This window comes from Labrus mixtus, chromosome 20 (assembly GCF_963584025.1).
Source record: "Labrus mixtus chromosome 20, fLabMix1.1, whole genome shotgun sequence".
NCBI lineage: Eukaryota > Metazoa > Chordata > Actinopteri > Labriformes > Labridae > Labrus > Labrus mixtus.
In genome coordinates this window covers 5,826,775-5,840,137 of record NC_083631.1, presented here as the reverse complement: position 1 = coordinate 5,840,137, position 13,363 = coordinate 5,826,775, and the positions used below count along the sequence as shown (strand labels likewise).

Here is a 13,363-nt window from a genome sequence, read left to right as displayed (position 1 = left end):
AAAAAAGAAAGAAAAATTAATCATATTGAACTTCTTCCACCTTCCCCTTATCTTATCACCTCTGAGGACTGAAGTTAATTACATTATTATTACTTCTGTCAGATTTTAAATGGAGGATTTGTTTCATTCATGGGCGTCTTTTACAGGCGATAAGGATCTAAGCACTTTTTGTACCGATGTGATTGTCGTCTCTCGAAGATTGTTGCGTTTGATTCCAAACTTGTTGCATAACAGTGTACATAACGTGTTTCATGCCGTTTCCCTCTCTCAAATCCTCGAGGGATCTACGTCTTCTTCTCAGATAACTGGTTCACACAGAATCATCTCTGTAATCGACCACACATCTCATCATCAAAAATGCATCCCTTAATCCACAGAGCTCGCAATGAGGAGTGCTGACATCGCTTCCGTACCATTTCTCACTAATGAGCTCAATCATATGCTGTGTGTGTGTGTGTGTGTGTGTGTGTGTGTGTGTGTGTGTGTGTGTGTGTGTGTGTGTGCGCACACATCTGCATGTATGTGAGTTGCATGTTTGATATCCCAATGCCGTTTGATGTTTAATTCTCTAACAAGGCTAGTGAGGCGTACAATCAGAACAAATGGCATGATACATGACTTATTTACTGCCAAGACAATATGCAGAGCGTGGACACACACTTCATGTTACATCAGTGAGCGTTAAAACATCACATTATAGAAAAGAATGTGCTTAGAAACAACCTCTCAGCATGTGCGTTTAGTTCCCAGTTTGTATTTACTACAGGCTGTAAATCTGTCTCGCATATAACGAGGCGGCAGTGGGATCATTTGAACGCGATGGCCCATTAAACACTGACAAGCAGGTGGAGAGCGAACGAGAGAGAGAGAGAGAGAGATGTCTTCCCACTAATTAAATCAGTGATGGATTGTCAATACAGGTGCCAGTTTCTCCCTCGACAGCCTGATTGTGAAGCCGTAGATGAAGCTAAAGACAACACACGCAGTGGTAGTTGTCACTGCGTGTGAAACATTAGCTGAGAGATAAAAGAGACATGACATGAAGATAAGCAGGTTGTTGCTCTGGTTTTCAAACCAGTAGTGGCGATGTGCTTTCTCTGACTTTTAACAAGCCGTTTTTTTTTTCCCCGCGTTATCTGCGTTTTTCCCTCATTCATCTCGTCTGCTGCTGTTGATGTATCTCCTGTCAGCTCCTCCGCCCTCCATCATCCGTCCTCTTTTCGTTTCTTCTGACTCACAGCTTCATTATTGTTTGTATCAGGGTGACGTGACAGATGAGGTCCTAACAGCGACTCCCCGGATCGTTTGAAGCCCATCTTCATCCCGAGAGTCGGATTTCTGTCAGTGTTGGAACATCTCAGTGTGAACTTGATGAGTAATGATTTGTTGATCATTTTTATATTTTGGGATCCGGAGACTGAACTTTAACTTAACATCCTGCAGCGTAATAAACAGAGCACTTTAAAGGTGGAAAAACAGCACGCGGTTATAATGCCACAAACTTTTTAAGCACTGTGATTAAGCTAAATCTAGACGAACAAATCATTTTTCTCCACTGCATTTGTCAATGACAACCTTTGGACATTCAATGAATGCAGACGAGGAGACTACCTGTGCTGTCATTTCAGTCGGTGAGGATGTCCACCTGATACCTGAGTAACTCATTCTTGGCATTTGTCACGGCAAACACAACCCTGGGATTTTTACTACGTCTAGGGCTTCCAGGCGTCTGCTGCCCGTGGCATAATTGTTTGTGGCTGCCAACTAAGGTAAGGGAGACGGACCTTACCTGTTGCAGTCTTCTCTCAGCGCCACGATGCGTCACTCTCTGGACCAGCTCACTCTGCTCGGTTCAAACCAACGCTTTCCTCCGTTGGATGACAGTTCATTATTTAACAAAACACGCGACAATAACTCAAAGACTTAATTACAAAGAACACGGGAAGGCATCGACAGTCTCTCGTACAACTCCCACGAAGCTTCTCATATTCCCCAAACATTTGGTGTCCCGCACACCTGCCCGCCTCAGCTAATCAAGACGGTGGCTTTCCTGCCATTGGCCGTTCGACCAGGCAGGAAGGCCCGCCCCCCTCACTAGCTTGACAGCCATGCCAGACAACCTATCAGGGACTGTGTTGCCGTAACAGCATTCTTCTTATTTTGCCCAACCTGCATCTCCCTATTGTGAAATTCACTGCCCATGTAAATGCTTATATTTGTTTAGAAGGATGTTACTTTTTTTTAAATATCTTCTTCTGAAAGTACTTGCTTGAGCCATTTGAGTTACGAAAACTTGCCCACAATTTAGGGCTGCGTGATTCTTGCTTAAATGTGAATCACATATTTTTTTCCCCTGAGTATTGCGGTCATGATCCTCTCACATGGTTCTTATTATTCATTTATTTTTAAACACACATTTCTTGCAGTCAAATAAAACCATGTGTTGTCTGGTCCATGGCCTTATTGATGAATCAAATGATTGTTCTTCTTTGCCCTGTGTGAGTAAGACTGATACAGCAACTGGGATACTTTGTGAGGCAAATCATTTGTTTCTAATTGCATCATGTGAATCACCATCATTTAGAATTGAAATCCCATTAATCATGCAGCCCTACCACAATGTCCCTCAAAACATCAGCTGTACTTTGTGTTTCGTGCTAGTGAGAGCCTATTAGCATGCTAACAAGCTAAACCAGAAAAAATTAGCAAGATAAACCGTATGAAACTATGCTAATCAATAGCATATCAACAGTGTTATTGTGAGTCTGTCCATTTTCCATTGCAGCAATTTACTTGAACAATTTAGCATAGCTGCTAGCTAGCATTACGCATTGTGTCTTGGTTTCAGTTTCTGCTTTCCGTTGAACAGAAGAAGGAAAACTTTGAGTTACTGCCTGCTTATCTACACACTTCAGAATATGAAGGCACAAAATGAAGCTACTTCAAAGGAGTTTAAAGGAGTGAAGTACAGACCGCAGTCCTCCATGTTATTGCATAACACCGTCAAGACAAGACTCTGAACTCAGCAAGTTGGACTCCCAGTTTTAGTTTCTACATAAGAGAAACGTCCCTTGATTTACCAGTTGACACAACATTCACAACAGCATGTGAATGCATTGTTAATCCCTGGATGTGTGTATGAAAGTTGGTTCAGTGCAGCCTCTGATTTAGAGTTTTTGTTTTGGAGCAAGCAACATAAAAAGATAACCTGAAGCTAGAAAACTTTTTTTTTTTTTTTGCTGATGATTGTGCGCTGTGTCATCTGTGCTAGTCATACACTCTCAGGTTATTGTGTAATAAGTTTTAACTAACCTCTGAAGAAAAACAACCGCTCATCATTTTCTCACTATTTGAGATGTTAAGGTTAGAAATAATTCCTCGGAGGTGTTTTCCTTCTATCAGCAGAGGGGGTCAAAGGGGGTTTGGCAGGGGACGCTGTCAGTCCTCCCTCGGTGGAATTGACAGAGTTTGTCCGAACATTGTTGAGCGTGTTCGGTGAGGCTGGCTGACGGCTTTGATGCCACCCACGTGCACACCCACGCGCGCGCACACACACACACACACACACACACACACACACACACACACACACACACACACACACACACACACTGCTGATCACTGACATCTCCTGTTCAGTCCAGGTGTTTCTCCACCTTTTCTCATCATGTTTTCATCTTTTCTGACCATCACATTAATACAATACCTTATATACCTCTCTGCCTTTTTTTCAGCTGCGCGCAACCCCTATATAAATCTCTCTGCCTCATTTGAACAGACAGACTCACAGACGCACTCTTTTTGAACCAGTCATCGAGTGCATTACGCCGCGTCCGCCCTTCAGCCTGCAGGTCAGACTGTTCAGTCAAAGCTGGAGGCAGGGAGTGTGTTCAAGCCTGGCAGCGCTTCTTGTTGTTGTTGTTGTTGTTGTTGTTGTGGTGGGGACACACAACCAAGAGAGTAACTGAGAATCCCCTCGGCTATGAACATCTCTTCATGTTTTTTTTTTTCCCCTTCAGCCGAGCAGCTGAGCTTCAGCCTTGAGGAAAGGGAAGATTTTACATCATCTGAGTCCTGATCGCACCATGGTGATCGTGTTTCTCATTCCTTTTCTTCTTTTCTTTTTGCAGTGGATGCAGTCTTTACATGTGCATACACATGAAGTGTTCACATCACCGAGTCATTTACTCTCCTTCTCCTTACTGTTTGCTTTCTCTCTGCTGACTTTTAATGACATTTTTTCTGTAACCCATTATCACCATAGCAACTGTACAGTTGTTCACTTTGCTCCCACGAGCCCCTCAGAGCCACACATGGACACACAAACACAAGTACACAAGAAAACCCTGCACACACAAAATGAGATTTTCTGTCTTTAGATGTCGTGGTACATTCAGTGTTTTCCTGTTTGTTGATGTGTTTGAATGATTGGATTTCTCACTGTGATGTCTGGGGAAACATCACACTGACTGTTTGATTAAATAACAATTATGAAATTGATTTGCCTCTGCTTGTGTGTTACTGAAATCCATGCTTGGATGTTTTTTTCATTCAGTGTCTAAAAGGCTAAATTGATAAATAGTTTTCAAATCCAGCAGACAAATATTAGGATTTCTCCATTTTTGATTGGAGCACAGCACACTGGTAGGATTAAAAAGTAAATACAATTGGATCTCTTGGAGGTTGGAATTTTATATTTCACTGCGATTCATTATTAATCAAGAGGGCTATTAAAATAATCAAAAGTTGAAGGCCTAATTTTACACGTGTATTTTTTTACACGTGTATTTTTTTACACGTGTATTTTTCTGTATTTGTACAATTTTAGCATGTGTCACTTAGGCAACCAGAAAGTCCCAACTTACAGCCATCATGTCTGGTAGGGATGGTACTCTGAATGTTGGAGCACAACCTGTTGTGTTTCATGACCTCCATGATGTACTGTACATAGACAGTAAAGTAAGGTTTGCATGTTAAACTCTGTGCTCCTATGGATCAATGTCTCACTACACGACATTGAAATATTGGGCTAGAAAGATTTTTTGGGACCAAGGGGCAACCTACAGTGATGAAAAATGAAGCAAATGCAGGAGTACAAAAACCTGCAGTTCCTGTAGTGACCACTTGAGGCTGGCTGCAGAAGCCAGTCCCATACACACCCATTCAAATTGATAATTGATACCTTTTTTCCTTTTCTTAGATATGCCTTATGTTGCATGTAGACAAAGACAGGAACCTCAAGCTAACTTTGTGGCCGAAACCTAATTTATGTGTCAGTTTGAAGTGAGCTCTGAAGGGTCTCCTGTTTACCACTTAATCCCGGACATATTTCAAGCGTTACCTGTTGTGGCAGGCTGCCTCTCAGTGATAAAATGTCTAAAAAAAATTAGCAACCACCATGTTTCACTCATCCTCCCTCTACTCTCATCAATCACCTCTTCCTCCTCTCCTGCTTGATGTGATCCTGGTTTCGCTCTGAGGAATTTGGCAGCGCCGTCATCTCGCCCTCACTTGAACCAACTTCCCTCCTGGTTTCGCCTCAGCAGCTCTGTCTGTTTGTGTCAACAGTTTGTGCGCCAGAATCTTTCCCCAGAACAGCATCATGTCCAAGGTTTAAAGAGCTGAGAGCAGAGAGATGATGACTTCTCAGGCTGTGTGTAAACCCAGCTTTTAATGTATTATTTACTTCTGCTTCAGCGTCATAAGGACATGTTTGTGTGATGCATGCATGTTTCTCATATGTGCATGCATGTGAAGTGGCAAGAGAATTTTTTTTTTTTGTGTATAAATGTTCTTTGGTGGGACCTGTCTGTTGGACAGTAACGGTGCTGTGAAAAAGAATTTCCCCTCGGGACAATAAAGTCTAAAGTCTAAAAATGCACAAGTGCAGGGTCAGACTTCTCTCAATACTCAAGAGCGTGTTGCTGTTGGAAATCTGGACATGGTACATAATATTGACTCCCTGCTAAATTGCTTGGTTTAATGTGGCAGTTTGGGCCATGATGAAAGCAGCCAGTAGTGCTGCCTCTTCAAGTGTTTGCACATTGAAATGTTCCGTATAATATTCAGTCTGATGCGTAATCAACAAAAGGAAAGAACAGCTCGAACTCACTCACTGCATTTTCCTTTTGAGTTTCTTGAAACTGTTTTTTGACCGTAAAGAAGCTTTGTCAGTGTGTTGAAGTGAACTGTTGCTAAAGCATTTCAGGTGATACTGTCAGTCCTTTTTGATTACTGATGATGAATAATGGTAGGCCAACATGGAAGTAAGCATCGCCCTAGTTTCACCTCTGTTGCCAAAAAAAAGTCCATAATATATCCATGTTCTGCTCAGAAAGACAACCTTTACAAATGCACCCCAAGTTTAAAATTTTGCAATCGCCATAACACCAAAATCTACATCAGGCTAAAAAATTAAATTAAATTAAACCCTCATACATGACTTAGCTTCAAACTTGTCAGAGTTGGACTTGATAAGGTTTGCAACCACATTTAAAAAAAAAGTCATAAAAGTTTTAAAAACTTGGAACTTATAATAATCTAACAAAATATCATAAATCTTTTATAGCTGTATTTTATTTAAGGTTCTGCATCATAAATATAAGTGATAATACAATGCTCCTGTAATCAGTCCTTAAACAAATCTTTTCCTGAAAGGTTTCAGTTCAGCTGTTAGTGGTTTTTGGAGGTATGTGTCTGCAGCTTTTCATAAACTCCTGATGCTTTGAGCCCAAGAAGAAAGATAATGAGTCGGTAAAGAGGTGAGGAGAAGAGACAAAGGAGAGTTCGGTGTTTGTGTCTCAGCTTAGGTTGTTTCATGCATCTGTGCTTTTCTGCCTTTCTGCACCAACACAAGGCTGTGAGATGAACCTTAAGGGTGGAATAAAAGCAGGCATGCAAACACACACACACACACACTCACTGACATGCAGAAAGCCTTGGGGGCCGAACAGATTTTACACCATGACTCTTAGTGCAACGGGCTGCACTGAGTCGCTCAGGATGCTCATGACTGTGAGAGGAAAGCCCTGCCATTTTAATTTTGCCCATGACTCCCAGGAGGCGGGGGGAGCACAGCCACGGAGACAATGACACAGTGAAGAGTGACAGAGATGGTTTCCAATAAATGTGAGAAGCAGTCTCTGTCCAGAGACTTGGAGGGGAAGAAAGTGAGGCAGACGGCTGATAAAGTCAATAAAAAGAAAGTAATAGAGACTGGGAGATGGTATCCTCTCTGAAGCAGCCTGAGTCCCTGGTGTCTGTTGTCCACTCAGCAAGTTCCTTTTAAGATAAACCCAATGTTCCCCGACATTAGAAAGCTGAAAAGAACGAGTTATCATGCAGGATGGAGGATAGAGACCCAGGAGATCAGCGTCAGGACACGAGGGGCATGACCATGACGCCATCTGTTTCTTTTTTTTGTTTTGTTTCTTTTATGTCTCAAGAAAAGCCTCCAGGAAAGGCCAGAGGATAAGAGCTAAAAATAGGCGAGCTTACCAAAATGAGAACATGCCAATTAGACTTTTCCGGGACCCTCGCACCAGTGACTCACTCCCCTGTCAATCACACCCAAAAGCTCCCAGCGGCTCGCCTCCTCTTTCACACACAGACTCTCCTCTCTACGTCTCCCTGCTGCCATGTCACTCTCTGTCTTCTTCTGCCGCTACGCTGTTTGCTCGATTTAGTATGTTTATGTGGGACAAAAAAAAAGGCACTTCTCTGTAATGTGGGCCCACTTACTCAGTCAGTGGCCTGTATAATTACACATGCAGCCGTTCTGACACATTTCAGCGTGATGGATGCGACGCTGGTGGAGGTTCACCAACCCTCATTTGCAGGGCTTTAATTACAGCCATGTTTGTTTAGTGGTGACTGTGGAAATTAGCTAACCTCAGAGAAAAATATAAACCAATCCAACGACAGAAACTTGACAGATCCTGTTAGAAATTTTACAATGAATGCATGGATATGTGGTTTACATTTTGTCTTTAATATGCATTCAGACAGAGCAAGTGAAAAAGCAAAACTTTAGAAACATTTTAAAACAAATCTTCCTAAACTTAAATCACAGAATAGATTTTAGAGGGAAACTTTTGAATCTGCATTCTCTGTTAAAATCAAAATGATTTAAGATTAAAATATGGATGAAGTCAAATCAAAACCTTTTCTTTCAAATCCAAAGTTGTACAACAGAACTTCAGAACTTCAACAACATTACATTTAAATATTTAAATTAGCATTTTACATATTACAAATTTTCTGATAATTGCTTTTAATTCTGCTCTTGTTTCTCAACACTGAAATATCTCCTTGTAAACATATTCTGTCTGATACATAATTCATGAGAAACAAATGACACAAACATGACCTCTCTTGGCTGCATTTCGATCTTTACTATGTCGTCTGTTGTCTTACTGATCCCCAAAAGTAAGATTCCTTTGAATTTTATCAGAGCATCAGTCCCTCTATGCTCGTTATCTTGATTTCTTTACCCAGCCTCGGTGCCAGATGTTCCGTCCAAGAACAACAGTTGCTCAGTTACAGCGCTCCTGGCAGCACACGATCACTGTATGCTGTGTTTTTGTGCTTTAATCACATCTGAAGACTGAAACGGGGGGGGGGGGATGCTGGGAAAGCTTCCCGGATGACAAGATGGAGAGAACTGACACTAAGCATGAAAACACTCCAACCTGACACGTTCCCACGTACTGATAACGGCCTGACATTTCCATCTGGGTGCTTCTTTCCTTCTTTCTTTTACTCTGATCCACTAATGATACAATGGTTATTATGCAGATTATTCATAGTTTGATTTGAATATAAGACAGCATACTTATCCATCCCATACTTAGAAAACTACTGTGAAATGCAGTTTAGTGTGCCAATGAGGCAAATCCAAATGGGATGTGTTTGAATGCTTTTTGCAATTACTTATTATCTGAATCCCTGATGGAGACATTATGCAGATGAGTGATGAACTGATGTTGTATGAAAGAAACATTTATAAATCCTGATGTTTTTTTAAAGTCTTTGAAGTTATGATGAAACATTTTCCTCTTTTTTCTTTTCTAAAAGTTAAGCCCCAATAGATTCCTTTAAACCTCTTACTATGCCTCCTAAATATTCATACGAGGGCTTTGTGACCTGAAGAAGTATTTTTAAGTCTGTCCAGCAAAAATAGGCCCTCAGTGAAGTCTCACCAGCAGCAGGAAAAAGTCTTTAGCGTTACAATCATGTGCGCTCTTTTCATGTTTTTCTGAAAACGACATCATAAATATGTGTTTTTAAGAAATAAACCCTTTCACCAGTTAATTGATATCTACTAATGTGTACAATGCCTTTCTTTTTATGTTGTTCAGGACCCCAGAAGCAAACACAAGTTCAAGATCCACTCATACGGCAGTCCCACCTTCTGCGACCACTGCGGCTCGCTGCTGTACGGCCTCATCCACCAGGGGATGAAATGTGACAGTGAGTACACACACCCTGTCTGCATGTGTGTGTGTGTGTGCACCTGTGTCGAATGTGCTGTGCTGGTAGAGCCGGCTCTAATGAGAACAGATGGGAATAGACTGGTACTGTACTACATGCAGCCACATCTGCAGACCCCGGCAGAAAAACCCCTCGTCCCACCCTGTGCTCCCATTCTTTCCACCCACACTTCCTTCCTTTCTTTCTTTGCATGTTTTACCCCATCCTGTACTGTATTTCCCGAATTTTAATTCTTCTTCTCCTCCTCCTCCTTCTTCTATCTGTGCTTCCAAGTTTTTCTCTCTTTACTTCCACATATCCTTCACCCTTTTCCTCTACATCATTTGTCCCTCAACCTTAGTGTCCCTTCTCTGTCCCTTCTTACCTTTCTCATGTCTTCTCCATCCATCACCCACCCAGCCTCCCTCTCTCCTCCTCTCCCTGTCCCCCTCTTTCTTCCATTCATCTGCTGGTCTCTGGTGGCGGCCTCATCACAGATGGTAATGGGAGCACACCAGAACAAATTGATGTAGGGGAGCCCACCGTCATTATGAGCTGCTTCCCTGCTCCTCGTCTCCTCCCAGCAAGTCAGCCTGACAAGCTCACCGGAGAGGGGAGGTGAGGGGAGGACCGGAGAGAGAGAGAGAGAGAGAGAGAGCAGGAGAGATGGATGGTTGGAAGTGGAAGACAGAAAGTAAGCTGGAGGACAGAGCATACAGAGGAGGAGGATGTTAGGGAGAAAGTTAGGGAGCAGGAAGGGACAGAGTAGGAAACAAGGAGGAACAAATGTTCTGGTACAGTATAGTATGGTAAATATGGTATGGTATAGTACAGTATGGTATAGTACAGTATGGTATGGTATAGTACAGTGTGGTATGGTATAGTACAGTATAGTATGGTTTGATGGTACAGTGTGGTATGGTATAGTACAGTATGGTATAGTACAGAATAGTATGGTATAGTACAGTATGGTATGGTATAGTACAGAATAGTATGGTATAGTACAGTATGGTATGATGGGTACAGTGTGGTATGGTATAGTATGGTATAGTACAGTATGGTATGGTTTGATGGGTACAGTGTGGTATGGTATAGTATGGTATGGTACAGTACAGTATGGTATGGTCTGATGGGTACAGTGTCGTATGGTATGGTATAGTACAGAATGGTATGGTATAGTACGGTATGGTATAGTACGGTATGGTATGATGGGTATAGTGTTGTATGGTATTGTATGGTATAGTACAGAATGATATGGTATGATGGGTACAGTGTGGTATGGTATAGTACAGTATGGTATGGTATAGTACAGTATGGTATTGTATGGTATAGTACAGTATGGTATAGTATGGTATAGTACAGTATGGTATGGTATAGTACAGTATGGTATGGTATAGTACGGTATAGTACAGTATAGTATGGTATAGTACAGTATGGTATAGTACAGTATGGTATAGTATGGTATAGTACAGTATGGTATTGTATGGTATAGTACGGTATGGTATTGTATGGTATAGTACGGTATGGCATGGTATAGTACAGTATGGTATTGTATGGTATAGTACGGTATGGCATGGTATAGTACAGTATGGTATGGTATAGTACAGTATGGTATTGTATGGTATAGTACAGTATAGTATGGTATAGTACAGTATTGTATGGTATAGTACAGTATAGTATGGTATAGTACAGTATAGTATGGTATAGTACAGTATGGTATGGTACAGTATGGTATTGTATGGTATAGTACAGTATGGTATTGTATGGTATAGTACGGTATAGTACAGTATAGTATGGTATAGTACAGTATGGTATAGTACAGTATGGTATAGTATGGTATAGTACAGTATGGTATTGTATGGTATAGTACAGTATGGTATTGTATGGTATAGTACGGTATGGCATGGTATAGTACAGTATGGTATTGTATGGTATAGTACGGTATGGCATGGTATAGTATGGTATGGTATAGTACAGTATGGTATGGTATAGTACAGTATAGTATGGTATAGTACAGTATTGTATGGTATAGTACAGTACAGTATAGTATGGTATAGTACAGTATGGCATGGTATAGTACGGTATGGTATAGTACAGTATGGTATGGTACAGTATGGTATAGTACAGTATGGTATAGTACGGTATGGTATAGTATGGTATGGTACAGTATGGTATAGTACAGTATGGTATAGTACAGTATGGTATAGTACAGTATGGTATAGTATGGTATAGTACAGTATGGTATGGTATAGTACGGTATGGTACAGTACGGTATGGTATGGTATAGTACAGTATGGTATGGTATAGTACGGTATAGTACAGTATAGTATGGTACAGTACGGTATGGTATGGTATAGTACAGTATGGTATGGTATAGTACAGTATAGTACAGTATAGTATGGTACGGTATGGTACAGTACAGTATGGTATAGTATGGTATAGTACGGTATGGTATAGTATAGTATGGTATGGTACAGTATGGTATGGTATAGTACGGTATGGTACAGTATGGTATGGTACAGTACAGTATGGTACAGTATGGTATGGTATAGTACAGTATGGTATGGTAAGGTATGGTACATTATGGTATGGTATAGTACAGTATGGTACAGTATGGTATAGTACAGTATAGTATGTTACAGTATGGTACAGTATAGTATGGTATAGTACAGTATAGTATGTTACAGTATGGTATAGTACAGTATGGTATAGTATGGTATAGTACAGTATAGTATGTTACAGTATGGTATAGTACAGTATGGTATAGTACAGTATAGTATGTTATGGTATGGTACAGTATGGTATAGTACAGTATGGTATAGTACAGTATAGTATGTTACAGTATGGTATAGTATGTATAGTACAGTATAGTATGTTACAGTATGGTATAGTACAGTATAGTATATTATATTATGGTATAGTATGGTATTGTATGGTATGGTACAGTATGGTATGGTATAGTATGTTATGGTATGGTATAGTACGGTATGGTATAGTATGGTATGGTATGGTATAGTACGGTATGGTATAGTATGGTATGGTACAGTATAGTATGGTACAGTATGGTATAGTACAGTATAGTATGTTATGGTATGGTATAGTATGGTATAGTACGGCATGGTATAGTATGGTATGGTACAGTATGGTACAGTATGGTATAGTACAGTATAGTATGTTATGGTACAGTATGGTATGGTACAGTATGGTATAGTACAGTATAGTATGGTATAGTATGGTATGGTATAGTATAGTATGGTATAGTATGGTACAGTATGGTATAGTACAGTATGGTATGGTATAGTATGGTATAGTATGGTATGGTACAGTATGGTATGGTTCTAGGTGTACCTAAGTCTATATTTACTCTTAAACATAACTTTATTTTTGCGATCATTCTGTATATTTCCTAAAATATCCAACCCAGCATTTCCACTTGATGGAGCTCTTATCTGCTCACAGTGTTTATTCCAAAGTAATGTTTCTATTACTTATTGATGTTAAGTGCTTCTCTGCACCTTTGAGGAAACCGGCTTCATTTTTATGCGTCTGAAGGAAAAAAGAAAGTACTGAACAAATCTTTTGCAACTTTGGGTCGGCACCCTGCATGCATCTGTTTGTGGGTCAGACTCGGTACTATTCAAAGACTGAACACTAGACAGGCATTATTTGTACTTCAGTACCTAAATGTTTAAGTGTTTGTTCATGTGAAGTCCAGTGGGTGGCTCTGCAAAGATGTATAAGGACAGATCATAAGAAGCTGCTTAAAGGTTTATTTTGGTATTTTGTACTCACAAATCTAGGAATAAAAGCAGCTCATACATTTATTTTTGACCTAAAATAGCCTTACATCTGATAGAGGAAAGTATTCTTTGTTTGCTGCCATGTAGAGCAC

General features: G+C 40.6%; 1 protein-coding gene across 2 annotated transcripts in view; it reads left to right on the top strand.

The window, feature by feature from the left end:
• prkcab (protein kinase C, alpha, b) overlaps nucleotides 1–13,363 on the top strand; it is a 98,962-nt gene that overhangs the window by 59,248 nt on the left and 26,351 nt on the right. For both annotated transcript variants that reach the window (XM_061065775.1, XM_061065774.1), the window contains exon 4: nucleotides 9,360–9,471. In XM_061065775.1, the coding sequence (XP_060921758.1) occupies nucleotides 9,360–9,471 (112 nt within the window). The remainder of the gene's footprint in view (nucleotides 1–9,359; nucleotides 9,472–13,363) is intronic.